The sequence below is a fragment of the Gracilinanus agilis genome, chromosome 6, assembly GCF_016433145.1.
Source record: "Gracilinanus agilis isolate LMUSP501 chromosome 6, AgileGrace, whole genome shotgun sequence".
Lineage (NCBI taxonomy): Eukaryota > Metazoa > Chordata > Mammalia > Didelphimorphia > Didelphidae > Gracilinanus > Gracilinanus agilis.
In genome coordinates this window covers 226,906,095-226,933,362 of record NC_058135.1, presented here as the reverse complement: position 1 = coordinate 226,933,362, position 27,268 = coordinate 226,906,095, and the positions used below count along the sequence as shown (strand labels likewise).

At 54.6% G+C, this 27,268-nt stretch overlaps 5 protein-coding genes across 6 annotated transcripts; 2 read left to right on the top strand and 3 right to left on the bottom strand.

Annotated features, from left to right (window-relative positions):
• Window positions 1-815: 815 nt before the first annotated feature.
• TLX2 (T cell leukemia homeobox 2) lies at window positions 816-3,555 on the top strand. The gene is made up of 3 exons (XM_044681446.1): window positions 816-1,221; window positions 2,868-3,105; window positions 3,339-3,555. The coding sequence occupies exons 1-3, from the start codon at window positions 816-818 to the stop codon at window positions 3,553-3,555; spliced, it is 861 nt and encodes a 286-aa protein (XP_044537381.1).
• A 3,116-nt stretch (window positions 3,556-6,671) lies between these two features.
• On the bottom strand, window positions 6,672-11,674 carry DQX1 (DEAQ-box RNA dependent ATPase 1). Its single transcript, XM_044680208.1, has 12 exons — window positions 11,575-11,674; window positions 10,956-11,209; window positions 10,544-10,737; window positions 9,591-9,975; window positions 9,272-9,505; window positions 9,061-9,160; window positions 8,806-8,964; window positions 8,525-8,716; window positions 8,266-8,385; window positions 7,891-8,081; window positions 7,524-7,714; window positions 6,672-7,424 (listed from the first exon to the last, which is right to left on the bottom strand). Exons 2-12 carry the CDS (start codon window positions 11,190-11,192, stop codon window positions 7,259-7,261), a joined length of 2,169 nt encoding a protein of 722 aa, XP_044536143.1. The 5' UTR covers window positions 11,193-11,209; window positions 11,575-11,674; the 3' UTR covers window positions 6,672-7,258.
• Window positions 11,675-12,149: 475 nt separating this feature from the next.
• On the bottom strand, window positions 12,150-15,258 carry AUP1 (AUP1 lipid droplet regulating VLDL assembly factor). Its single transcript, XM_044680046.1, has 12 exons — window positions 15,135-15,258; window positions 14,856-14,993; window positions 14,605-14,755; window positions 14,244-14,428; window positions 13,848-13,920; window positions 13,666-13,739; window positions 13,413-13,479; window positions 13,207-13,312; window positions 13,016-13,135; window positions 12,714-12,847; window positions 12,441-12,556; window positions 12,150-12,327 (listed from the first exon to the last, which is right to left on the bottom strand). Exons 1-12 carry the CDS (start codon window positions 15,182-15,184, stop codon window positions 12,291-12,293), a joined length of 1,251 nt encoding a protein of 416 aa, XP_044535981.1. The 5' UTR covers window positions 15,185-15,258; the 3' UTR covers window positions 12,150-12,290.
• A 229-nt stretch (window positions 15,259-15,487) lies between these two features.
• On the top strand, window positions 15,488-18,991 carry HTRA2 (HtrA serine peptidase 2). The gene is made up of 8 exons (XM_044680443.1): window positions 15,488-15,924; window positions 16,252-16,456; window positions 16,587-16,781; window positions 16,976-17,008; window positions 17,191-17,296; window positions 17,662-17,731; window positions 18,380-18,475; window positions 18,581-18,991. Exons 1-8 carry the CDS (start codon window positions 15,554-15,556, stop codon window positions 18,744-18,746), a joined length of 1,242 nt encoding a protein of 413 aa, XP_044536378.1. The 5' UTR covers window positions 15,488-15,553; the 3' UTR covers window positions 18,747-18,991.
• An 83-nt stretch (window positions 18,992-19,074) lies between these two features.
• On the bottom strand, window positions 19,075-21,519 carry LOXL3 (lysyl oxidase like 3). Of its 2 annotated transcripts, XM_044680445.1 has the most exons (9): window positions 21,449-21,519; window positions 21,152-21,306; window positions 20,834-21,001; window positions 20,585-20,747; window positions 20,166-20,409; window positions 19,943-20,058; window positions 19,648-19,664; window positions 19,452-19,563; window positions 19,075-19,326 (listed from the first exon to the last, which is right to left on the bottom strand). In XM_044680445.1, the coding sequence occupies exons 1-9, from the start codon at window positions 21,456-21,458 to the stop codon at window positions 19,253-19,255; spliced, it is 1,059 nt and encodes a 352-aa protein (XP_044536380.1). In that variant the 5' UTR covers window positions 21,459-21,519; the 3' UTR covers window positions 19,075-19,252. The 2 variants fall into 2 exon arrangements, with proteins under 2 accessions (XP_044536380.1, XP_044536379.1); XM_044680444.1 differs by lacking the exon at window positions 21,449-21,519 and having other exon boundaries at window positions 19,648-19,784; window positions 21,152-21,364.
• Window positions 21,520-27,268: the final 5,749 nt, after the last annotated feature.

The following is a 27,268-nucleotide window of genomic DNA, read 5'->3' as shown; positions in this document are numbered from 1 at the left end:
TAACACCAGTTCCTGGCCAGACCCAACGAGATCCTGGCTTGAAGCTAGCCGGGCCTGGAACCTAAACGAATCTGGGGTCGCTAAGAGGTTCTGCCCGACTCAGGCCCTCTTTCGAATGTAGCTGGGGCCTCGGGCTTGGCATGCCAGCCTGGCTGCACCTCCTAGCCAGACAACTTCAAGGCACCTGCTGCTGAGGCAAAGGGCTGGTAGGAGAGAGGCCTTCACCTTTTCCCTCTTCTTCCCCCTTCCCCCTACTCCTGCCTGCCGGGCGCGGCCCCAAGCTAAGCTCAGAGCGCACCCCCACCCCAGCTGACCTCCCCCGCCTCCCCCTCCACTAGGCTCGGCGTCTGCTCCCCCACCCGCCATCCGCCCCACACACCTCGGCGCAAACAGGCGGCTCTTTCCCTTTAACGAGCCGGTCCGGCCCCGCCCCGCCCCCGGGGGCCGAGCTGTCAGTCTTCTCCAGAGCTGGCCAACCCAAGCCACCCCGGACTTGGGCAGCCGCAGCCCAGTGTCCGTCTATCTGGGTGTCCATCGGTCTCGAGCCCCGGAGCCCGGACGCCAGCCAAGTTCGGGGTCAGGGCCCCGGGGTCTCGGGTCCGGGAGCTACCCCACTCCCAGTCCCGACCAGGGATGGCGGCCCCTTTGGGCCGCAGGGCAACAGGCACAGGTCCGGACCCGGGCAGCGCCTAAAGAAGATGCTCCCGGAGCCCGCGGGCCCCTGAGCGCCCGAGGCCGCCCGTATAACGGCAAGCCCTCCGGACTCTCCTTCCTCACCTCCACCACACGACCAAGTACTGACAGGTCCTTTCCCCATGGATCCGGTCGGACTAGCACCGCAGACCCTCCAGCACCATGAGCCCATCAGCTTCGGCATCGACCAGATCCTGAGCGGCCCCGAGCCCCCCGGCAGCAGCTGCCTTGGCCCAGGTCCCGGTCGCGTGGGGCAAGCGGAGGGTGCTCTGTACACTGGTGGATTCGCTGGGCCCTCGGGCTATGGCCCCTCGTGCTCATTAACCTCTCTTCCGGGGAGTCATGGCGGGGGGTCGGCGGGGGGCGTCATCCGCGTCCCCGCCCATCGGCCCCTCCCCGTGCCACCCCCCACCGGGGGCCCGGCTGCAGCCCCAGGCACCCCCGGCCTAGGCGCTGGAGGTGGCCTATCTGGCTTTACCTTCCCTTGGATGGACAGCAGCCGCCGTTTTGCCAAGGACCGGCTCACAGGTGAGGGGGTGGGGTGGGGCAGGCTTTCTTCACCTCCAGCCCCATCCTGCTTCACTCAAGATTCCTTCCTTTCCGGTGCATCACTCCTTCTACTAGATACTCTGAAACTCTCCTTTAGTATTTTTAAGTTCTCCCTTTCCTAATCCTCCCTTCCTCATCCATCCCAGGACAGCCTCAGGAATCATCACATCAAACTCTTCCCCCCGATTGGCCTGCAAACCCCTCACAGTGCAAAGTGACCTTCCCAAAGTAGTATTTCCTAGCCTTCAATTTCCAATCCTACTTTTATGTGTAAAATCACCCCTCCCATCTTTTTCCTAATTTCAAAATGCCCTTGGGGAATCCTTTACTCCCCCAAATTCGTATTCCTAGGAATACCGTATCCCTGGGCACACATTTTTTAAAATCTTCAAATCCAGGACGACCTAGCTCAAAACCCTTCTTCTCAAAATGGACGGAAATTCCTATAAATTCTGCCCCTTAATTCTTCAACACTAAAGACTCCCACTTCCTTCCTTGTTCTTGATTTAGTCTTTCTCCCAACTTCACCATTAGATTTTTCATTCCTTTATCGTCTTTGCCCTCCTCCACCTAATTCTAAAATCCTCTACCGCTAGACCACTTTCTACAATACTCCACCCTTAATCCATTTCTTGACAACTCCAAATTTTAGGACCCATCCAAAGATGCCATTTCCTCTCCCACCAACAGCTTTCTCTAGCCCTCAATTCCTCCCCTACTGATCGGAACCTGCCTCCATTTAGCCCTCTGTCCCCAGATTATTCTTGAAATCTCAATTTCTCCAGCTAGATAGCTACACATTACTAACTCCCGAATTTTCTGACCCTCTCCCCTCACCCCAACTCCCACTAAACCCTCCTTCACTTTTCCCTAATCTCAGGCCTTGACACCTAAGGAGATGGGCCAGGCTGGTAGGACGGTAAGATGGCCTTCCTTGGTAATGGAATCGTGATCCTCTCAGCTTGGCTCTACTGAAGGGAGAGGAGGGGGTCTCCAAATTAAAGGGAGGAGGAGTTTGGCCCTTTCTGGGTCAAGATAATTAGAGGGAATCCGAAAATGCTTTAGAGACTCAGAATAGTTTGAGGCAGCCACTAGGACTAGACATCGAGATGGGGGAAGTCTCCGGGAGAGGTTCAGTTATGAGTGCTAAAATACTCGTAACTGCTGGGGGCTATGGACATATGGGAACTCGGTGTAATGTGACCCTCACCATCCTCTGCTCCCCAGCAGGTCTGCCCTATGGGTCAGAACTGGGTCCTGGGGACGAGCACTTCATTCCCACGTTATTCATTTGTCTCCTTCCCCTGCCTCTGGGAGTCATCTCCTTCAGTCAAGAAATGACTGCTCCGGAGATAGGGACTGGCTCAGCATCCAGGAAGTGTTGTGGGGATGGGGTGGGAAGTGGGGAAACCAGGAGTGCCTGTTACATGATTCTAAGCTGGGGTCGGCTTGGTAAGGAGACCTAAGTGACGGGTCCGGTGCTCCAGAGCCTGCGCAGGGGGCGATGGGAGGAGGGTTAGGTAGTCCAGATTGCCAGCACTCCCACCTGCTGTGGCTCGCTGAGAGCAGCGGCCCCGGGCTGACTTGAGACTGAGCTGGGACCCTCTGCTTTCCCCTCCCCCCAGCTGCGCTGTCCCCGTTCTCTGGGGCCCGTCGCGTGGGCCACCCTTACCAGAACCGGACGCCTCCTAAGCGAAAGAAGCCGCGCACATCCTTTTCCCGGGCGCAGGTGCTGGAGCTAGAGCGGCGCTTCTTGCGCCAGAAGTACCTGGCCTCTGCCGAGAGAGCGGCGCTAGCCAAGGCCCTGCGCATGACGGACGCGCAGGTCAAAACGTGGTTCCAGAACCGGCGGACCAAGTGGCGGTGAGGACAGGATAGCCGCGGCAGGGGAGACCAGGGCGCGCTGCGGTGTGAGGGGATTCAGGGGAGGAAAGCAGAGGTGGGCAGAAACAGCGGGGAGCCTGCTGAGCCTGCGTCTTCTTGCTTGGAGCCGCAATCTTCTCGTTCTCTCTCTATTGGGGGGTGGGGGGGGTGCGGCAAGGCTTGGAGGGGCGGTTCTTCCGACCCTCTAGGCTAACTCTGGTCTCCTGATGCAGGCGGCAGACTGCCGAAGAGCGGGAGGCCGAGAGGCACCGTGCAGGGAGGCTGCTCCTGCACCTCCAGCAGGACTCCCTGCCCAGGCCACTGCGGCCACCACTGCCTCCGGACCCTCTGTGTCTCCACAACTCCTCACTGTTTGCGCTGCAGAATCTGCAACCCTGGGCGGAGGACAACAAGGTCGCATCGGTGTCTGGCTTAGCCTCCGTTGTCTGAGGGGGACCCTAGTTCAGAGCCTGGGCGATACATTCCCACACCCTCCAGGACTAGGCCAAACATTGCATCCGCATCCCTAGAGCCTCTCCATAGACCGGACACTGTGCCTTCTGTAGGATTGACCAGACACCACTCGGAGGGGGACATTTCGTCTTGTCATACCAGACCCCCGCCCCCCTGCACAGACAGGTCAGATTTGGGACTCCTACCTGGACCTGGTTGGACGCTTTGCCTCCTGCAGAGTTGGCCTGTCACCTATACCCACTTTTACAGAGCCAGACGGTCCTTGGCCACCAACTGTCCATGCACGGAGGTACCAACACACTGCGCCCCTAACAGGACCTGGCTAGACACTGTGACTCCTGCCGGGAGAGGACCCGGTCTTCAACCCTCCTGTACCCACGGTCCTCCTCTCCCAGACTAGTCCCAGCCCCCCTCCATCATTTACCAGACACCTCATCCCTTTCCCCTCCCTACTGGAGGCCAAGTCCCAGGTCTCGACGGGGCAGGATCCCGCGCCGTGTCTCCACTAAGTTAAGCTGGAGTCGGTGGGCCAAGCTCACTGGCATCTTGCGGCCACAGATGCTCGGAATTCAACAGTAGGGCACGGGGGCCGGGGAACCGGCCCAGACATGCCTTTCCTACGAGCCCCTTTCCCCTCTTCCTCTCTCCTTAAATGATTAGTTCGGGGAATAAAGAGCCCGTGAGGCAGGATCACACTTTGTGGCCCCGGGTAGGTTCCTTTCTCAGTTCCCTAAAGGAGACCCCCGCTCCCCTGGAAGGAAGAGGTTCCTCCCCTTCCCTTTCTCCCTCCCGTTCCCTCTCCTCCCCTCCGTTGTTGCATCGCTGCTCCCATTGCGGATTCGAGGGCTCACATGGTTTTAAGAGTTGGGGAGCCTAGGTCTAGGATTCCCTAAGTGGCAACCACGTCGCTCCACGCCTCGGCTCGGCTCAGCTCTCGGTTCAGCACGAAGTCTGTGACGCCCAAATTTCTGCCCTCGGGCTCCCCTTTCTACCTGGTGTGGTAGAGAAGTGGTTGGACTAACTAGGCCGAGCGGAACAGACCAATGAGATTAGGAGGTGGGACTGACTGAGAAGAATTGGCCAATGGCCACCAACGAGGGGCAGTGAGGTGAGAGGGTTAGGATGCCGGTCCGGCAGCCCTAGTCTGTCCACCTGCGCCCTGGGGAACCTGCCATTCTGGTTCCTTTGCCAAGCACACCTAAGGGGAGAGGAGGAAACGGGACAGAGCGGGCACTGGGCAGAAGGGTGACTGCAGGAAGAGGGGGTGTGAGCGTGTGTCGGGAGCCTCGAGGGACCACGACCAGGACGGTTAGGAGAGGGGTCGCAGTGTAGAAGGCACGTGACCCTTAGGGCCTGGGGGGGGTGTATTATGTCTGGGTGTTAATGACCGTTAGAGGGGAGCACGTGGCCATGAAGCGTACGTTTGAGTGGGTGCCGTTGGGGCATGAGCAGTTGTGACTTGGGGGCCACAATAAGGGAGGGCTTGACCATTCTGAAGTATGTGGATGGGAAGTTCCCGATGGGTTGGGGGGGGGGGGAAAGGGGGCAGGGAGAAGGGTCAGTAGGAAGGTGGAGGCAGAGGCTCTAAGATGGACAAAAAAGAGAGACGATTGTCACTGAGGACAGGAAAACAGCGGGGTGTGCCTGAACAAGTCTAATCAGATGCAGGGGTGCATCTGAAAGAATCACTGAGAAAGGCTTGACAGCAAAGACATTCATTGTGATTTTCAAACAGAGTAGCAGTATTGAGAAGTAAAACTTGCAGCACCTGCCGGCTAGATTAGAAAAGGAAGAGACTAATAGTAACAGCTAACATTTAGATCCAACGTATTACAGGCCAGCCACAAGTATCTCCTGGGATAGCAAACAGGGAGACATCAGTCCAGCCACAGAGCCATAAAGTCTAGGGCTTGGGTTATGGATTCAAGAAGGGCCAACTGTGAGACTTTTTAACATTCACTGGCCTTTTGACAGCCTGGAAATAAGAGGGTGAAGGATGATCAAAGCTAATTCCCCCTTGTGGGTGTGGGAGAACAATGGTGTGAAAAGGGGAAAGAGACGTGAAGTTGGGAAAAACTGAATGAGCCCAGCAGAGATGCTGTAGAGTGCCCAGGCCAGGGATTCAATGCTGGGGACAGTTATGGATCTAGGGATGAATGAGATGTAGTCATGGAAAATGCAAGAGGGGACCAGTCAGGTTCAAGAGAAGAACAGAGGAGCTGTCTTAGAGGGCACCCAGAGAAGGACTCAGAAAAGCAGACCGAGAAGAGGATATCGTGTCTCTGAAATCTCTTCCAGCTGTCTATGCTGATGGTGGCAGTGGATATTTGCTTACAAGAGAGGTTAGAATCTTTCCCTTGGCTGGTGAAGGCGGTAGGGAATTGGGATGGCTCAGAGAAGGAAAAGTGTGTGTGTGTGTGTGTGAAGAGGGTGCATTAATTACAACGGTCTCCAAGTACAAGGTCGGGCAGAACCTGGGAAAAAGGGAAAGATGTCAGAGGCAAGGGAAACAAGTCTTTGTTTGATGGAAATGGAGCTTGAAAACAAGAAGAATAAAGGGACTGAACATGATGTGTAAGTAAGGGGATCCAAGTCCCTGGAAGCAAGACTGGCAAGCTAAATGGGGCCAAAGCCTCTATTGACTGGTCATGGGGTGAGCCAGGGCTGGGTCTACTTTAGTTTTGCTGCTTCCTTTTCAAAGCTGTAGCACTGGGTTTTGAGCATGGTAGGAAAGAAGGCTGAATAGGGAATTTCTGGGACTTGTGATGGCTGATAGCAAGCCTTTGGGAACCTGACAGCTTCTATTATAAAACTTAAGTGTTTTTCTAGGGAAGGCCAAAGCTGGCCCTCACCAAACCATCCATCAGCTTTCACCACCAGTTCAGGGGGCCCTTAAGGACACAGGCTGGGACAGGATGAGGTAGAGTGAACCTGGGTCTTGGAGATAATAATCATAATCATCAACTAATATATATTGCTTAGCATGTACTGGGCACTGTGCTAACACTTTAAAATTATTATTGCATTTATCCTCACAACAACCCTGTGAGGTAGGTGCTATTATTATCACCATTTTGCAGATGAGGTAACAGAGGCCAACAGAGGTTAAGTGACTTGCCTAAGGGCATACAACTAGTTTATGAAGCTGGATTTGAACTCAGGAATTTCTCCTCTTCCAGGCCTGTGGCTCTATCCATTTCAGCTCCTAGCTGCCAATACACCACCGTTGCCCCTGACCCCAGGATCACCAACTCCTTATGTTCACAGTATATAAGGTGTCCAAGAAGAAGTCCAGAAAAATCTAGGCATAGAAAAAGCTTTATGAGGGGCTGGGGATTAGGGGAGAGAGGAAAGAGGGCACGTGAACTCTTCTCCAACAACAAAGGACAGGCTGAGGATGGGGGTTTGGCTGCCCACAGAAGTCTGGCTTTGGGTTAATGAGCTTCTTCTCCTCCCCAGCTGGAGCCCCTTCTTGTTTGAACCCAGTAGTAATAGCCCCTACACCGTATTCCCTGCACACCCATGCTCTGTCACTCCAAGTCATACAATTTACCAGGCCCCACTTGTTGGCTTTAGACTTTGCCCTAAGGCTCAGGACAGATGTGGGGGCCCCCCTCTGTCTCGTCCCTGGGGCAGGCGGGGGCCACTGGTGGCGGTGGGTCATCTCCGTAGGCAGAGGTCACTGCAAGGCGCAGGCATCCTTGTCATCTAGGTGGAGGTCCTGGGTGGGAGGCTCATTCCCTGAGGAGACCCCCGTCATTTCTTCCCTTAGCTGATTCAGAAGGTCTCGGCTCTCGCTGGGAGGCAAGTTACTCAGGAAGTAGGAAGGGGCCAGCTCCACGAGCCTGAGACGGGAAAGGTGCTCGGTCACCTCTGCTATCCTCTACACGTCCCTTTCCCCAGAGATGGCCCCGGGGAGGAGAAGCGAGCGGGAAGGGACTCACATGTGGGGCTCGATCTCAGACACAATGGAGAGGCAGTTGTCTTGGGAGATGGAAAAGTTGTGGTAGATCACCCAGGGTGGGGGCTGGGCTGGGGGGCGTCGACTTCGATAGCAGCAGGATGGGGACAGCTGGGCCACGTGCTTGTGGGTCAGGAGCAGGTAATTGCCAGCCCCGTCCGTGTCTCGAGCCACCTGAGTAAGGGCGGCCAAAGGGGCAGGTAGAAGAAAGGGTAGTGGCAGAAGGGGGTTGGGAGACAGGGATGACCCACCCCCTTAGCCCTGAGGCCCCGGGGTGGAGGTGGGCCTTACTGACCCCAGATGACCCCCCCAAGTGTCCTCATCCCCTTCAGCCCCCCCCCCCACCACACCTTGAGGAAGTACCCTGACACCAGAGCTCTCTGAAGATTTTTTCGATTCTGTTCAGAGCCAAATGCTGGTGGAGACAGGGGAAGTTCAATTCGACGCATCAGTTCCAGGAGCTCCCCCCGCAGTGCCCGGGCCTGGCACAATGCTGCCCAGCTCAGCCCCCGGGCCCGGCACCAGTTCTCGTCTTCTCCACCTAGAGGAAATAGGAATGGACCATTACAGCCGTCCCGATCTGCCCCACATCTCCAGGCCTTCCTAAGTGTTTTTGCTAGTCCCCCGGCCCACAAACCCTACGCGTATTACTGTTACCAGGAAACCTTGGGGAAACCATGAATGGACTGCTGGGGGAGGAGGGCGAGAAAAAGGCACTCACTCACTCTGTATAAAGGCCTCGTACACTTGAATGAGGGTGCTGTGGTCCCCATCTGGATGCTCCAGTGCTCGTCGTTGGGCAGCCTCCTCTGCACACAGTGGGGGGCCCTCAAACCCAGGGGCAGCTGCAAGGGTGTGGGGGGACAGAACACGGTGAGGGGTGGAGCAGGGAGGACTGTTGTTTCTCTTGGAGCTAAGCTACAAAGACAGGAAGAGAACATCTGGGATAGCTGTAATGACTGGAAACATGGAGCATGTTCTTACTGGTAAGCATTGCTGCTAGGGTTAACATCTCATCCACGCAGTCAAATTCACAGGCAGCCAGCAGGGCCTTCGCTAGCTCGGGGGGCAGAGGGAGCTCAGAGAGAATGACCCCAAGGTCTGACAGATCTCCATCATCATCCAGGGCAGCCAGATAATCTAGGTCTTCCAGAGCCTGCATTAGAGCCTCTGGGGCTAGGAAAGGACAAGGGAGAGCATCAGAGCAGGAAGAGCTTTGGAAGGGCCCAGAAGCTCCCTTATTCACAGGGAGGGAGCTGTCTCACCAGGCCGGTCCAGAAAGTGACACTCTCCTGGCTCTGCAATGTGTCTCCTCTTCAGCAGTAGCACGAGTCTGCTCAGATTCTCCTCACATATCCGGGGTGGAGGAAGTAAGGGGGTTCTTAGCTCTAAAAAAGACTTAGGATATAGGCGGAGGCAGGATCCTGAAGGGAGAAAATGGATTCAGAGAGATTGTCATTTCTCCCCTCATTTGGGAGGGTCCTTGCTTTGGAATTCAGATGGAACAAATGGGCTCTTACCTAGTGGGGAGCCTTTAGTCCTCAGCCTCCTGGCTTCTGCTTGGCTTTTGCTGATGGGTCTCATCACTTGGGACTCTGCTCTGATTTGAGGATTGTAAACCTATCTCCCACAGGGCCCAAACACACATCGGTGTTTACCATTTATGGCCCAGCCAGGCCTTTCCACTCCCATCCCCATTCCCTACTCAAAGGCAGAGACCCTGTCCCTCACATTTCGAAGCTCCAGTCCTGAGTCAACGACGTGGTGGATTGAGGGGAGAGAGAAAGATGAATTAGCCAGCCAATGTGTGACCACGATCTTCCGTGGACTGCCTTCCACATCCTCATACACAGCCTGTACTTCCCGGCCAAGCCCAGTATGCAGTGGCAGCACCTGAAATGGGGTCACCTGGGGACCCAAGTGCTCTGCCTCCTTTCTAAGACACTCGCAGCACCTTGAAATGTCCTGTGGAAAGGTGGGAAGGGGCTGGCGTTAAAAGAAGGTACTGACTCTTAAGACTTCTACTTCAGTGACTCATGATCCCACTCACCTCCTCACTGGGCAGGTAGACCAGCACATCCCCTGGAGCCCCACCCTGGTGTAACTCCAGTACAGCCTGGCAGGCGGCACCCACCACATCAGTGGGAGCAGGATCCTTGTACACAGGAATAGGGCCCTCTTCAGGCCCCAGGGCCACCCGAACCACAGGAGGGTTACCCCAAAAGGCACAGAGCTTGGGTTCAAAGGCTGGATCAGTGACCACAACTACTCGTGGGCCTTCAAGGCGATTCCCCAACCCTGCATCCCGCAATAAACCTTGTAGCACATCAGAAGCCACTGATCGCTCTTGGGCCTCGTCCAGCACCAGAACACCCCAACCTCCTGCTCCTCGAGCTGAGGCTGCTTCCTGTAATAGCAGCTTGTCCCAGCAGAACCTGCCAACAAAGTGAAAGGAAGGCAAGAGTAGATAGATGCCAGGCTGAAACATGGCCTGCCCTAGAGGTGTGGCAGTCACCTCCCCAGTATTTAAGCTTTGTGCTATATGAGTCAGGATATGATTGCTGATTTTGAACTAGAAAGGAGGTGCCACAGCCTAATTCCCTCTTAGGTGAAAAACTGGGGCCCAGATAGGTTAAGTGAATAGGTTAAGTGAAAGTCAGAGGACCACAGAAGTGGGATCTGACTAGGTCCTACTGACTGTGCTACCTCAATGTTGTGATCTTATTACACAATGCCCTTTTTGGTTCAGAAAATTTTGAGATCTGTTGACTTCCACAGATAGAAAGGTGACATAGCTGGGGAAGGGCTTGCCTCCCTGGGTGAAGTGACAAGAGTTTGGTTGAGACCAGAGACAGGTAGTATAAAGCAGATGGAGACAGGCTGGTATCGATAGTAATTAAGGTCCAGGTGATTTCTTCTAAGAAGTGTTAGGGCTGAAGGGAAGACTGGGTTAGCTACTGGACAGGGGAATGGGCTGACTGGCAGATATTTGGGGCACCCCACCTGAGCAGGGTGTCTGGTCCAGTGCAATCCTCCAAAGGGATGCTGTAGCCAACTTCATGGCCCAAGCTTAGGTCCATTTCATCAGCTACTCGAAGAGCCAGGCTCAGGGCAGCCAAAGGCTGTGGTTGGGAGACAGTCACCCGGCCATACTGGAATCCCCTGGCCAGAGCAAACTCAGCACACCACTGAGGAATCTAGTTGGTGAGTCAATAGACAAGCCTTCTGTCAGGTTTTTAATTACGCAGGTGAGATCACTGTCCCAAACTCCACCTCTTCAGTCACTCAAGAAGTCCGGGTGGACGTTAATGCATGCATTCTGGTGGTGGTGGGGTTGTCTCAGCCCCTACTCCTCCCTTCCACTCACCCAGGCCCCGCCTCTCCCCCCCCCCCCCGCAATCCCCCCACTTTCCACCTGGGTGCTCTTGCCGCAGCCAGGCTCCCCGGACACCAGCACCACACCGCTGGGGCAGCTCTCCAGCTGCTCAAGGAAGCTAAACCGTGCAGCCCAGACAGGGAGGGCACGACGCTGGGCCAACAGAGTGTAGTATCGGGATGAGAAAGGGAGTCCGTCATAGGGATTCACCGCCAGGTCCGACCCATCAGAACTTGGGCCCGACTCCTCGGTCGGCCCGGGGGCGTCCGAGGCCATAGCAGCCTAAGCAGGACCTACGGGAGTCCAGCAGGCTATCATAAGAGGGAGGTGCTACACTCCCCTCGAGCAAGCCCGCCCCCTACTCCTGACCCTAACCCAGCGGTGGCACACCAATTGGGAACAGGAAAGGAGGCAAACCCCTAAGCTACAAGTCAGGTGACAAGTTCCAGGAGGGGCGATGGGGAGCTGGGGCGGAGCCTGGAGAGCTCAGGCCCCTGAGACCCCTGGGCTCGGGGGCGGGGTTATGCTCAGCCTCGCCCTCGCCGGACAGGTGGTACCGAAATAGACGGGCCGGCCAGCGGGCAGAAGGCTCGGAAATAGGGGGCGGCCAAGGGGCGGCGCGGGAGAGCATGGCAGAGCCAGTCTCATGGAATCAAACCTGCACTAGGAACCGGAGACGCGAGCTGGAGAAGACGACACTCCGACGCGGACCTTACCCCAACCGGCGGGCGCCAGTCGTCCTAACCCGCCCCGCCCTTCACGTTCAGTACAAAGGTAAATTCCGGCTCCACCCCGAAGCCCGGTGTGGGGGGCGTGGTCGCCTCCCCACCCCCGCTGGGGACTGGGAACCCGGAACCCATGGAAACGAGGGCTCCGCCACTCCGCACTGAGCATGTGCGAGGTCGGCAGCGTCAGAACGCTTTGCATGCCGGACCCTATCAGTGAAATGTATTCTGGGATTTGTAGTTCAGAGACAGGAGGTTCTGTGCTTCCGCTTGGCAGAGGTTAAAAACCAAATTTGGCCCCATTTGTCAAGGGCTATTAAGCCTTTAATCCGGTTTTACTTTCCTCGACAACTTGCTTCCATCTCTTCGGAAAATCGGATAAATTCCAAGGACCCTCTCCCTCCCCCAATTCCCCAATATAGTCAATACCCTAGAATTAATAAAGGGGGAGGAGGAGCATGATTTTACCCTAAGGACTCCAGAAGCCCAGATAGGAAATGAGGCTGTCTTGAGTGAAAACCCTGAATTTAATGGGAAGTTGGGGAGCCCCCTTCCCTCCCTTCACACGACCCACCCATCCGGCCTGTGTGTGGGGGCCTGCCCCCTGGCTTCCGTCCTGCGGCCCTGGCTTGCTCCATCTCCTTTGGGCTCAGTCAGTCTCCTGGGCCCGTCTCTCTGTGTATCGCCTGTAAGATGGGGAGGAGGGAGATTGGGAAATTTGGCCCATACATGGGTCTACTGTGTGATTTTTCTGACCCTCTTACTCCCCCCACATTCCCCAGGCTCCTTCCAACCTCACCTTCGGGCGTATTCATATAGTGCCTGCTTCCTCTCTTGCAGGCTCTCCTGACGGGCCCAGGAAGACTTGGCAAACAGAGCTGCAGGCTGAGGGGTCACGGGGTCAGAGCCGGGGGACTAGGGGTCACAGGGTTGAGATGTTATCGAGTATTTATTGAGCACCTAACTTACAAAAGATGCTGGGGAACTGAAGGTTTCATCTTGGGAGTACCCCAAGCCCTACCCTCCAGCCTAAGACTTGCACCCCTCCCCCCCATGACTTCCTGGGTCTCACCTTGGAGACAGAAGTTGTGGGAAGGGGCCCAGAAGGTGGAAGGGTCTGAGACCCCTCAGCAATTTCCTCTGGCACAAAGGCTACAGCTCCCTCCAGCAGATTAGTGATAGTTGTGTCTACACAGCCAGTTCGGGCTGCAGAAGAGAGGAGAATGAGGGTTTCTCCCCTCCCCTGCTACTACTTGGGCTTCTTCCCCCAGCCCATATTTCCTCCTCCTGATTCTCTAGGTGAGAATGTGTCTGGAGTTCTCCCCCATCCCATAACCCCAGTCTCTCTGGAATTGTCTTTCCCATTCCCCATACCCAGGTCTCTCTGGATGACGCCAATTGGGACATGGGGTAAAACCTCTTTGACTCTTTGTGAAAGATCTGCCAGCTGCCTGTCAGAAGTGAGGCCAGACGAAGAAGGGGTAGAAGATCGAGCTGCAAGAAAGAAATGGGAGATGTGATGAGGTGACCTAAGTAGAAAGAGAACCTTTAGGGAGATGACATACCTGACTGGGGGAGATATGTTGCTGGGTGTCGCTGCCGCTTCATGTGTTCTGCTTTATCTGCAGGCGTGAGCCGAGTCCCTCTCTGGCCCAGTTCCCTGGCCACCAACTGAGGACAATTGGAAGGTGAGGCCAAGGTTCAGAGTCTGTAGGCCCCCACAAAACACTATGCCTACGCCTCCTGCCCTAACTCCCCCAATTTCCGTTACCTGTTGGACACGGAGGGCAAATGCCTCACCCCCTTCTCCTGGCTGTCGATGGGCAGGACGAAGCCATCTGCAAAAGAGAATTAAAACAAAGTTGGAGGAAATCTCATAAAAGCAAATACCTCCCTGACTCTTCCACAATCCATATCCCCTTGGGTTTGGAGTAGGAGCACATGTATGGGGAAGAGTGTTAAGGAAGTCAGAGTTTACGAGTTGACCTCCCTCTTTTCCCCAGAAACTAAGAAAAAGTTAGTACCTTACTTGATACACAGTGAAGGGGACGAAAAGTGACCAGAGCAGCTCCGAGACCCAGGAGGCATCGGACACTGTCTGAAGGGAGGAAATGCAAATGTTGAGAGCTAAAGGCTCCGATAAGGAGACCCCCTTGCTCCCAACCCCAAGAAAACAAACTCAAACCTTCCCTAGTCATACACTCACCACAGAGACCAAGGGCCTCTGGACCTGAAGGGCAAGTGGTTGAACCATATCTTGGATAGAAAATGGCCAAGAGCTGCAGAAGGGAACAAAAATCACAGAATCAAGAGTCAATTATGATGGTTGGTTGGGTTGTCAGAAATTGTACTTAGAACCCCTTAGGAAACTGAACAAATCACTAAAAGGAAGGAAACCATGGGAAAGAAAGTGGGAAACATCAAGAAAAAAAAAATGACAGGTAGAAAAATGAGAGACCTACTTTCCAGGAAGCCAGGAAATAGCAGGGAAAGGAAGGCCCCCACTATCCCTGGCATCTCCTAGGTTACCTCAATACAAAAGTTTACTGGCTCTTGAGCCTGTTGTCTGCTTTGCCTACCCTTGTTCCTCTTAACCATTTACCTAAAACGCATGAGTCCCTCTCGGCCATTGGTTGCCTCCTCTTCTGGGAACAGCAACAAGGGGGTAGGTGGATTTCCCCTCGAAGAGCAGAATCTTTTCAGCGACTCCACCAATTCCCCACTGCCATCCAGCTCCACAAAGCCTCGAGACCAGCACACGAAGCCAGGGGGGCTGTTGATCAGAGGCTGGGAGGGAGGGACAAGGGAGTGGCACCAGAAATAAGGGGAAGGGGTAGAGAGGAAGAAAAAGGATTGTTGGGCTCGGAGTGGCCCTGGGAGGAGAGGAAGCTCATCGGGAAGGGCTGGAGGACCCCTGAAGGCCGAGTGGATTAGGGTCCCTCCCCCCTTCAACACACACTCACGGTGCTACAGCTGGTGAGGAGGTTGACCATGTTGTGGTCAAAAGGTGTCACGTGATTGGAAATAAAGACCCTGACGCTGGGATCGCGGAGCCGGGGAGCCTCTTGTCGGACCACAAACCCCAGCACCGCACACATGGCCCGGACCACGAACCTGGGGGACACGGGACGTGGTGTGTGACCCCGCCGCGGGGAGGGCCGCCCCTGTCCCTGCCCCCCAGGCCGGGCCGGGCTGGGCCGGACCGGGCCGGTACCTGCGGAGGACGCTGTCTGGCAGCGCGCAGCTGACGAGGAACACATGGAGCCCGAGGAAGAGGCGGAGCACCAGGAGGCAGAGCCCGACGGGCGCGTAGAGGAGCAGAGCGAGCAGCAGGAAGCCGTCACTGGGGAGCCTGGGCCCCGCGGGGCAGGGGAGGAGGGAAGGCAGCGGCCGTCAGCGGCCCGCGGGCCCGGGCCGGACTGGGGGCTGGGGAGGGACCGGGGCTCGGGGCGGGGAGGGAGGCAGGCAGGGAGGGCCGGGGCGGCCTTCTCACCGATGGGAATCAAAGAGCCGCTCCGGGCCCGGGGCCGGCGAAGGCTCCATCGCCGCCGCCGCCGCAGCAGCCGCTTTAGGGTCTCCCAGACCCCGTCGCCATGTTCGTCCCTGGCCGGCCGCACGGGCTCCTGGGAAGGATAGGGCCGGCCTTTGGGCGCCAGCCCTCCGGGCTGGTGGGCCCAGAACTCCCAACACGCCCCGCGCGTGGGGCCCCGCACAGGATTGTGGGTCTCGGAACGTAGAAAGCCGACTGGGGGACTACGTATCCCGGCATGCACCACAGGGCCCCGCCCACCCCGGGCTCCAGAACTACAGCACCCAACGTGTCCCGCGACCTGAGCTTCGGTCTCTCCTCCTAAGCCGGGTCGGCTCTTGGGGCACCGCCTCTGGGGTCGGGCCCAGGGCCGGCTGTGAGCTATGGCGGCTGCGGCAGTGGCAGCGCTGCTGAAGAGGGTGGGACGGGGTCGCTCCTTGAACCTGGGCGGACTCCGGAGCCTCACCGGGCGGCCCCTACCCCTGTCCGAGGCCGAGGAGCCCGGAGCCGCGGAACCACGAGCCCGCCGGTGGGCGGCGGCCGCGATGGGTGCGGGGGCGGCCGCGGCACTGTTACTGCTGTGGGGTTCAGGGGGCCGTGGACACCGTCTGGGCTTGGGCCTCGCACCCTCCGCCGTACTGGCTGCCGTCCCCACTCCCCCCTCATCGTCCTCCCCGCGGCGGCTCTACAACTTCATCGCCGACGTGGTGGAGAAAACTGCGCCCGCCGTGGTCTACATCGAGATCCTGGGCCGGTAACTGGGCGGATTGGCTGAGGGGCGGAGGGGGAGTGGGGAGGCTGTACTGACCTCTGACCTCCGACCTCCCATCCCACCTCCTTTTCCGGGCCCCCCTTAAGCCTACCAATGTGGGGTCGGGAACTCCTCACCAGCTTTGATTTCTTTAGAACTAGTGGGGTGGGGCAACCGGTGTAGAAGGGGACGAAATGACCCCCCCTCAACCTCCACTGATCTTTACCTCCTGGACAGTCCTGCCATAACCCCGCCCGACCCCCTTTGCTGCCCTTTGCCCCTATTCTCTTTCCCCCGTCCCCCACAGTGTGCTCTTCTCTTCGTCCCCAGACACCCGTTCTCAGGAAGAGAGGTTCCTATCTCCAATGGCTCGGGCTTCATCGTGGCCCCTGATGGCCTCATTGTCACCAATGCTCACGTCGTAGCTGACCGTCGCCGGGTCCGTGTGCGACTTCCCAGTGGGGAGACCTACGAGGCTACTGTTACTGCTGTGGACCCTGTGGCTGATATTGCCACACTCAGGATCCCAACCAAGGTTGGGGGGGTGGGCATTGGATCAGCCCAGTCCTACTCCAGCAGCCCTTCCACCCCCAAGTCCGGCTGATACACTGACCCAACTCCTTGTGAGCTTCTCTCCTCCCTCAGCAATTCCTCCCACTTCCCAGGAGCCCCTTCCCACGCTACCCTTGGGCCGCTCAGCTGAAGTCCGTCAGGGTGAATTTGTTGTTGCCATGGGAAGTCCTTTCGCACTTCAGAACACCATCACCTCTGGCATCGTTAGCTCAGCCCAGCGTCGGGCCCGGGACCTTGGTCTACCTCAGCCCAACGTTGAGTATATCCAGACGGATGCAGCTATTGATGTACGCGGGGGATGGAGAGTTAGGACAGGGGTGTGAAGGTAGATTTGGCCTTAGTGTGTGGAAGATGGGGTGATAGATGTAGTCTTTGTGGTATGTGTGGTTGGAAAGGATGGATGTGAAATTTGGAAAAAACTATGTCCCAGACTTATTCTCTTACCATTTCTCTTTCTGTTTTCTTTTTTTTTTTTTTGTAGTTTGGGAATTCTGGGGGTCCCCTGGTTAATTTGGTAAGTATGCCATTCATTTGATAATCCCAAGGACTCATTTGGGGATGGGGAAAGCACTCTCTTTGCATAAAGATCATTGGTCAGGTTCTGGGGCTGGCCCCATCTCCCTGTCCATCTGTGTCTCCCCCTCACCCCTGTACCCCTGGCTGGTTTGTGCTGGGGTGGGGGCTGTGTCCCTGCAGGATGGAGAAGTAATCGGGGTGAATACAATGAAGGTCACAGCTGGGATCTCTTTTGCCATCCCTTCTGACCGCCTTCGGGAGTTCCTCCAGCGAGGGGGGAAGAAGAGTAAGTGGGGAGAAGCCAGAGGGGAACCTTGATGATCCCCCAGTGATGGGGGGAGTAAAGGAAGAATAGTGACTGATAGAGGAAGGAGGGAAGGGGGTAATTGGGGGATGAAAGGGTGACTAAGAAGAGAGGACAGAATCGAGCAGGTTGATGGAGCTCTGTAATTTTCTTTTTATCTTCTATCTTAGAATTAATATTAAGTATTGACTTTAAGGCAGTTGGGTTTAAGTGACTTGACCAGGGTCACACAGCTAGGAAGTCTCTGAGGTCAAAACTTGAACCCAGTTCCTTCAGACTCTAAGCCTGGTGCTCTATCTATTAAACCACCTAATTGTCCTGGCTCCTTAATTTTCTGTCTGTAATAGGTTCCTGGTTTGGGAGCAGTGAATCAAAACGTCGATACATTGGGGTGATGATGCTGACTTTAACACCCAGGTATAATCATTGAGAAGAATGGAGTGGGAGTGGCAAAATGACTTCCAGGTTGAGAATCATAAATCATTGATTTTTGGTTAAACTTTCTACAAGGGTTTGACACCAGCCAGTAGACTGAGAGTTGGCAGCCTTTTCCCATATGGCCCTTTTACTTCATCACAATCACCTTATTTCAGGCCCAAGTCCTCCACCTTAGAAAAATGTTTTGCTCAAGTTGCTCTGTTCTCAAAATGCTAGTGGTTCTCTGTTGCCTATGGAATAAAGTACATTCTGAGCCTGATGTTCAGGGCTCTCTCTGGCCCCAACTTAACTTTCGTGTTTTATCACCGTTCTCTGAAGATTCTGACCAGACTAGATTAGTAATTTTTGCACCTCTGGTTACATTTCTATGTCCAAAATGCCCTATTTTTTCCTCTATCCATCCAGCTCAAGTTCCACCAACTCTGAAACCTTCAGTAAATACCATTGTCTTCACTGTTTCCTCTCTTTTCTGAGCTTCTATATATGCTATTGATGATGCCCCTCATTTGTGCAAGGATCGACGCTTCAGTCACCCTTTTTTATCCTCAGAATTTCCCTTAGGGACTTATATGGAGAATGGGTGGGGTGGCTGGGTAAAGCCTTGACCATGCCTCATGTCCCCATCAGCATCCTGGCTGAGCTGCAGCTCCGGGAGCCAAGCTTCCCTGATGTCCAGCATGGCGTCCTCATCCACAAAGTCATCCTGGGCTCCCCTGCACACCGGTGAGGCAGAGGAGGTTGTGTCTCCATGAGTACAGGGGAGCTCTAGGAGCCTGCAGGAGGGAGGGCAGGGCCACAGTTCCCCTCCTTGATTCTCTTCTCCTCCAGGGCTGGTCTGCGGCCAGGGGACATAATTCTGTGTATTGGAGACTGCCTGGTGAAGTCAGCAGAAGATGTATATGAGGCTGTTCGTACACAAGCCAAGCTGGCTGTGCAGGTCCGAAGGGGGTTGGATACACTGACCTTGTTTGTGATTCCAGAGGTCACTGAGTGACCAGGACATACTGAAGGGCCTAAGAACTTCCATGATCTTGCTTGTCCCAGTGGAGGGAAAAGGGAGGGTATAGCCCCTGCCCTGTCTCTAGACCCCCTCTTCCTTGAAGCTGGAATAGCTTGGGAGGGGAATAAGGTGGGAAATGAGCCAGGGGAGGGCAGGCCCTCCCCCCCTACACACCCCAAAGAAACAGGAGAAACATTTTATATAAAATAAAATTAAAATAAAATAAAATGTTAACTAGTGACATGTTGTAGCCAAAAGTGAGGGGAATGGAATGGATTCCTTCCCAAAACCAAAAGCCTGGAGGTATTGACCGTGTCCCCAGGATGTTGATGTGCATGGTGAGGAGCTCCTCTCTCTGCTCCAGTCCAGTTGTGGTAGGCTGGGGAATCCGCCTTCCTAGACCAGGAGCCAAACTGTTTGGCTGAAGCCAAGGTCTGACTCCAGTAGTGCCCTGAGGGTGGGGAGGTCCAAGGATTGAGGCAGTAGATGGACCGGGGGCCTTATATAATTTGGTTGTTGGCCTGGCCAGGGTACCGTTCAAATCTCCTGTTAGCCTCTTCACTGAAAGCATCACCTGTAGGGGAGATAGCCATGGGGTTAGGCCCTGGCCCCAGCAGGGCTGAGCTAGAGGGTAGACTGAGCTGGAGGGTTGGGGCGGGGGTGGAGGGGTGGAGGTGGGGGCCCAGCCAGCCCTGATACCAATGTGGCAGTTGTGCACCCAGATGCGATGGCCGTCATATTTGCAGTTACATTTCATTGCGTTGTTGGTGAAGTCGCTCTCAGCCACTTCATAGTTGGGGTTAATGACCACCTGATGTGGAGAAGGATTAGGGGTCAATTCCCTTCACCCTCCCCTGGTCTAGAGAGCCCAGATGCCCTTCACTGTTGCCCTCACCTGCAGGATATAGTTTCCTGGTTTCACATCTGTGATGTCAATCCACTGGCAGTCAATGTCATGCCGGTAAAGGTCCCAGCAGCCCACAGTGATGCCCTGTTCCCCAAAGTTGGCACACTCATACCGCTTGGAGACATCTGAGGGGGATGGGGAGTTGAGAGGATGGAGCAGCCTAGGAGGCTGCCACGAGTCCCAGGCCTGGGCAGGGCCTCTGAGACCCAAGATAGGGAAGGACCTCTGGGGTCGGGTTAGATTCTAGTGGTGGATGGGGAGCCCCTTCCAGGCTTTGACTCACCCTCGTAACATTCAGTGTCTTCCAGACAGAAACTGGCCTTGTGACCCTCAGCCACCTTGGTGCCATTAGGTGTCAGGATGTCATAGTGAGTAAAGATGTCCATGCTGTGGTAGTGCCTGTGGGGGGTGGGTACACAGGGTTCCTACAGGCCTGGACCTGCCACTCCTGGGAAGGGCTCTGCAGCCTTCTCTCCCTCTCCTGAGCCAAGATCCCCCTTCCTCACCCATGGCATTCATGCCACACCCAGGAGTGCCGCCCAGCTTTGGGCCTGAAGTCCGCTCGGCCAAGGTTATGGATCTGAGAAGAGAAGCGCAGTAGTCGCCGGTGGCCGTAGGGCCAGTTGGCTGACCGGGCAGAGCGGGCCAGACAGTTTTCCTCGGCTGCGCAGTACAGCATGTGCAGGGGGCGGTCCTCAATGTAAGCAGTCTCTTGCACCAGTGCTGAATGTAGGATCAAGTCTGATGCAGCTAGAAAGGCAGAGGCAGAAGGATGACCTTGGTGAGTGTGGAGAGCAGGGGGCACCCCCTCCCAGTATGAATAGGGGCTGGTTTTTCATTGGGGCTGCAGGTCCCCCAGCTCTCCACCTCAAAAGAAGGTTCATATTGGGCCAGGGACCCCCCTCCCTGACCCATTTCCCCTCACTCTCAGAACAGATGACACCAGCAGCAAAGCGTGTGCCCGTCCTCTTGCAGGTGATGTGGGTGCCATGGTGGGCACACTCTCCTAGGGATAGCTCAGAACCTGTACAGCGAACTCCGCTCAGTACCAAATCAGTGACATTCCCGGAGTCCCAGTACCATGTCTCCTGGAAACACGGATGTGTGGACACATGAGAGCCCAGGAAAACAAGGGGGGGGGAACCTTACTTTTCCCCTTGTCCTTCATACTCACCTGCAGGCCGTGGTTGGCGTAGCCCAGGCCAAGTTGCCGACAGGCCACCATGGCTTCCAGTGTTCCCCAGTCATCCCCACAGATAAGGCCCCAGCGAGGGGAGCCTGGCCCCCCTACCTGCACCTCCACTCGACCCTCATAACGGCTACGGCCCCCACTTAGCCGAATCTGCAGGGAGTAAAGGTGAGGCTGAATGGGGCCAAACTGAGGGGGGTTAGAGAGGAGGGATTGGGGGATAGAAGATAGGGAAGGGGGGAGGCTGGGAAAGAAGCAGCAAAAGGAGCTGAGCTATTGATTAAGCCTCAGAACAAAGCTGACCATCGTCTCGACCCCAGTGTAGGGCACGTTGCAGCGGACAGCAGCATCCTGGGCATGGGAACAGTCCTCAGCAGTGATGTTCTTATAGGGGCAGCTCCAGAGGGAAGCTTCCCGACCTGAGCATCGCACCTCACTCAGGTGGACAGGGCCCATACCTGGTTAGGGGACAGAGGTCAAGGGGCTAAAGAGAACCACATGTCCCTGCAGTGTCTGCCCAATAATTTCCCAGTGCCCTATGGTACCCCCTCCCTCCACCCTATCAAGTACTGCTCTCTGCCCCCTGCCCTTCTAGCTTACCCTGTCCCATTCGGGCACCGCTTAGGGCCTCACGGGCACTGCCAAAGCCCAATTCCCGGCACAGAACACTGGCCGACTGGAGGTCCCACTTGTGGTCACAGACTGTGCCCCATTCACCACCCCTCAAGACCTCTACCCGGCCCTCACTCGGCCGTGCTCCACCTTTCAGACGAAGCCGGGGCTGAAGAGAGACACGAGATGGAGGAGAGTATTAACAGGGATAGACTAGGAAAGTAGGCATTGTTTGGGGTAAGGGGTGGAGAGTATCAAGGGTTTACCAGCCCTAGGGGATTGCTGTCTATCCTAGAGGGTCACTGTCAGGGTCCCACTGATCCCTTGTGGTAAGGTGGGTTGGGTTGGTCAGGGGATGGGGATGGGGGGACCTCCTTCTGCTTGGGTCACACACACCTCTCCCTGAGGTTGTGATGACTGCTTCTTTCTCTGGCCACTCGGTGTGGCATAGAGAGGGCCTGGCACACAGCTCACCACGGCGGGTGCCCCACCTGGGCACCGGGCAGTGTCATTGCCACGATAGAATTCCAGGGGGCAGAGGGAGAGGTGAGCCTCAGTGCCCAGACATGCCACTCCATGCAGGCCAAAGGAGTGACGTTGGCGCTGGGCCAGCAGCCTGGGGACAGGGGGAGGAGGAGGATGAGTCCCGAAACTCTAGCCTCTTCCTCCCCCATTTCCTCAGTTCCATTCCCTTCCCATCCTTTTCCACAATTTCCCACCCCATTCTCAAAGAGAAGCAACACTAAAGAGTCTCAGGAGATGCAAGAGACAATGGATGTTTCCAAAAGAAAGGAGGAATTTGGACTAAAGAAATGGAGGGAGCCTTCCAGACAAAGGAAGGATAGCTCATTGTGACCTTGACCCTACCTCCATCAGCCCCCGCTGAGGCTGGCTCTGAGAAGGACCGAAGCTGATGAGTAGAAAGAGCCATAGACTGTGGGACCAAGGGAGCCCAATGTGGCTGGGGTGGCCAGGACGTAATGCATGCCTTGGCTTAAACAGGAGGCCCATTCAGCCAGAGTGTAGACATAAATGCTTCTGCATCCACACTAGGGCAGGAATAAGCAACGGAGAAGCAGAAAGTGATGGATGGCATAGTATGAAAGAGCATTGTCAGGAAAGACCTGGATTTGAATCCTGCCTCTGATGCATAATAGGTATGTGACCAGGGCCAAACCTCTCTGATCCTATTTCCTTTAGCTATAAAATAGCACTTACTCATAGGACTTCTTTCATTGGCTGATTGTGGGAATAAAGTGAAATACAATATGGCTCCTGTATCTGCAGGGATTGTGTTCCAGGACCTACAGTGGATGGCTGAAACCTCGGATAATAGAAGGGGACACCTGCTGACCCTATATATGTGTGCCCTCTCCCTGCTTCTGCCCCTTAGCTGCCCCCCCGAAACACCTTCAAAAAAGTGAAAATGAAAGCAGAAAAAAAACACTGAAACCTGGAAAGTGAAACCTCAGATTAAGGGGGCCCTACTGTAATGGCTGGAAAATAGGTTTACGCTTTAACAGGCAAAGTAGCTATGGTTTGGGAAAGAGAAATGGACTTGAAGCCATGAGACACTTGGATTCAAATTCTGCCACTTCTGAGCAAGGGCTTAACCTTTCTGGGCTGGTCTTCTCCATTAACGAGGCTGATAATTATACCCAAGGTACTCGCCTCAGTGGGTTGTTGAGAATAACAAAGGAGATGACAAAGCACTTTGCACACCTTGAGGCATTACATAAATGCCAGTGAATACTATATTTGTTTTTGCCATGAAATGCTCTAGATAATGATGGGAGGGGTGGGGAGAGCAGTTTTCCTGACTGTTCCAGGACAGAGAGGTGGGACTACTGGACTTGGGAAGGAGACACAGGATAGCAGGATGTGGGATGGATCAAGATGAGTCAGTACTGGAGAGATGGTCCAGGCAGCAGATGGGTGTGGCAGGGAGAGAGGAAGGGAGCTGAGACCCTGAGAGGATCAGGGAAGAGGGAGGATGATGGGAAGTTAGGGCAAAAAGACGTGCCGGACTGGAGACTTGCAATGGAGTCTCAGGAGGGGTTACTCCATGCATCTCAAGTGAAAACAATGAGAGAAAGCCCCCATAAAATGGAAACTTTGGCCAGACAGCCACATGGGATGGAGCTGGAGTTGTTTGAGGGAGCCAGGAATAGCTGTGGGACTTAGTTCATTCGAAGCATAAGCACATAAGGGTTGATGGGTGGACAAGAGAGATGTGTTTGCTCCCTCGAACAATAGGTCCTAAGGCCATAGAGGAGGGAACCAGGCAGGACCTGGGCTAAGAAGGCAGGTTCATGCTTGGGGAAAAGCAGGGAAAACTTCATCTTGTAGTTGCTCAGTATTAGATAGGGCAGGGCTGAGACTGCCTGTGAAGATGGGTATGAGGATAAGTGCAAACTGGAGGGGGAAATGAGAACACCTCATACGAGAAGCTCAGAATAAAGGGTGCCAAGGACCCCAAGGACCAGGCGATGTCAGGGGTCCTAGAAGTGGAAATGGTCTTATCTCAGAGTGGAGAGAGGAGCTCTTTGGGGGAGGTCTGGGGCTCATTGAGAATAATGCAGGCATCAAAAAGACACTTGGAGCAGAGCTTCCAGAGACCTCCCAACCATTGGCGTGAGACATGCTGGAGAATCATTTTGTGATCCCTGAGGCTCAAGTTGTGGAGAGTGGAAAGATGGGAAGAGAAGAGAATAATGACTTCTTCCCTTGGTCTTTGCTGGCCAAGCAGAGAGATTCCCAAACCCAGTTGTCTTTTGAAGCCACGAAGGAGGTAGAAGCGTTTGTTCTGGGGTGGGGAGGTAGGACGAGGTGCACTGTGGTGCAGAGGGATAAACTCTGGACTTGCATTCAGGAGACCTAAATTGAAGTCTGCTCTAACACTACTTCTATGATCACAGGCAAATCCCTTCCCTGCTGAGGCTTGGTTTTCTCTCTTTAAAATGGGAATCATCTCTGTTTTACCAACTACTGCACAGAAGTGTTTAACACAGTGAATGTTTTTTGTATAAATGGGAGTGGAATTGTTATTTTTAGGCCTAAGAAGACAGGCATCAGGAGATGCCTACTATCACAGCCCTAGAGCTCTAAGTAACTTGAAGAGAGGACCAAGTCACAGCTTGTTATAAATGCCCCTGCATTAGAAAGCTGAGGGATGGCTGACGTGGCCCTTTCTAATAGAAGAGTTTAAGAAGGTATGCTGAATTTCACCTCCATACCAGGTGAGTGGAAAGAATCTACAATGAAGGACAGATTCACTGCCCACTTGGGCAAACATAAGCTGGGGAAGGGGGTAGAAAGAAACAACGTACAACTAGACTCACCAGAGCCCCTGGCCTCTAAAGCCCTCCCTCTTTCCTCCTGCCCCCAAACAGGTAGGTCCCTCTGGTCCCCTGCTCAGACCAGAGGGCTCTCAGTCACTATGTCTCCCTTTAATCATCTGGTTCTTTATTTACCTCTTGGCGGGCCCCTTGCCTGCACGGGGTTTATGTTGGGCTTTAAGCTTGGTGACTGGCCTGGAAAAAGGAGACAGGCATGGAGGAAGGTAGGAAACAAGTGGAGGGGGTCAGGAAGGGGCAGGGACCATGAGATGCCTTGTCTTTTCTGTTCTGTTCTACAGAAAGAGACAGGGCTAAGGGATGGGATCCAGAGGGAGAGGAAGGAAGGGGAGACAGGGAGACCAGAGTCAGGTAGTTGGGGAACATTGTCCACACTGACTCCTCCATGGCCACTTTGAACGGGGCTCCAGGGGCCCATGCTGCCCCACCGGAGACACCTGATCATAGCAGGGAAGAGGAAGGAGTCGGGGAGAGGTTGGTTGAATCTAGGCAGAGCCATGGGAAAGAAGTGAAGGGGAAGGGAGGAAAAGGGGGTTGTGGAGGGGAACAAATGTGAATCGAGGCTGGTGGGCTCAGCCCTGGGGTGTTGAGGGGAGCAGAAGGAAGTGCATCTTCCACTTGTCCCCATGTTTGACCCTGCTTGGCCACACCCCGATTCACTAGCTTGGGATCTGGAAAGGACAGTGTCCTTCCAGGTCCTGGAGCCACAGGGAGGATCAGGAGGCCCCTGGATTCAGCCAGAGGTCAACCCCCTCCTGCCCTGTTACCTGCCACGAGACCCACGAGACCCACGGCGTTGGGCAGAGGCCTTGGCTGCCCGTTTCCTCAACCGTCTGTGAGGACAAGAGAATACTGGGGTAAGGATAAGCCTGGGGCCTAGAACCAGGTAGAGGATCAGTGGAGGGCAGGAACCGGAGAAATTTTCCCCAGTGGCTTAGAGGGCCCTCTCATCTCCTGTCCTACTCTCCTTGGTTTAGAGAAGTCCCCAGCAGCTAAATGATCAACATTCCCCCCTTCCCCAGTTAAGACATCAGACAGAGCCTCATAACTCCAGGTTGGGTCTGAAGGCCTAGGAATAGGTGGAGGGGAAGGATATATCTGAAGATTTAGGACAGGATTCTTGTCCTAGGATGATAGGACCAGAAGGCAGGATGGGAACCAAGAATCTTAAGTCAGCTAAAAGGTTGGGGGTGGCTGCATCAAGACTCTCGGGGAGGCTGGGGGTGTCAAGACCAGAGTTCTGATGTTGGCCAAGGATGAAACTGTGTGATCTGGACCATAGCCAGGCTGATGGGACTGGAAAGGCCAACCCTGGTCAGGCCCAAGCAGATCAGCTAATCCGGCTGACCTCTCTTCTTGGTCCAAAGCCAGGCCCAGGGCTTATCGCCAAGAAGGAAAACCAAGAATGTGAGGCTGAGGCCAGGCAGAGCCAGAACACTTTGGGGGATGGAACTAGTGGCAGGCAAGGCCCTAAATGGCCCAACTACCCCTTCGCTAGCCCCAGCTTGGATCAGCTTCCAATGAATGAGATCGAAGAGTTTGCTTCCTTTCTTACCGGCCTAAGCTCAGTATATCCTAAACCAAATTCTTCTTCCCCTGACCCGCTTCCTAATTTCCCTCCCCCTAAGTGGCACTGCCATCTCTCCAGTTACCCACACTTCTGAATTATGAGTTCTCTGGCTCTTTCCCTCACCTCAACTCCCAATCCATTGCCATGTTTGGTCAATCCTACCTCCACATGATCTCTCTTTAAAACAAACAAACCCTTATCTTCCATCTTAGAAGCAATATTGTTCTAAGGCAGAAGAGCAGTAAGGGCTAGGTAATGGGGGTTAAGTGACTTCCCCAGGGAGGAACAGCTAGGAGGTGTCTGAGGCCACATTTGAACCCAGGTCCTCCCATCTCTGGCTTGGCTCTCAATCCACGGAGCCACTTAGTTACAGTTACCCCCTACACTATTTCTTGAATCCATCTTATCTTACTTGGACTGTTGTAACAGCTTCCTAACACCAACTTTCTCTTCTGACTACCATCTCTTTCCACACAGCTCCAGTACCATCTGGATAATGCATAGATCTGACCCATATCCCTTTTTAAAAACCTACAATAATTCCATTTTGCCAATAGAAACTCCTTGGATTATCCAAAAATAAATGAGATAATGCTTTTGAAAAGGTGTAGCACTCATTTTTGCTAAAACTTTAAAAATGTATAGGCATTGGAGCAACATTTTTACTATCTTTAAAAAGTATCCATCTAAAATCCAAACAATTATCCTATGAAATGGGGACACAGTAGAACTTTTCTCAGTAAATACAGAAATTAAAAAAAGGAAGGAAAGAAGGAAGGAAAAAAGAAAAAGAAAGAGGAAGGAAGGAAGGAAGGAAGGAAGGAAGGAAGGAAGGAAGGAAAGAAGGAAGGAAGGAAGGAAGGAAGGAAGGAAGGAAGGAAG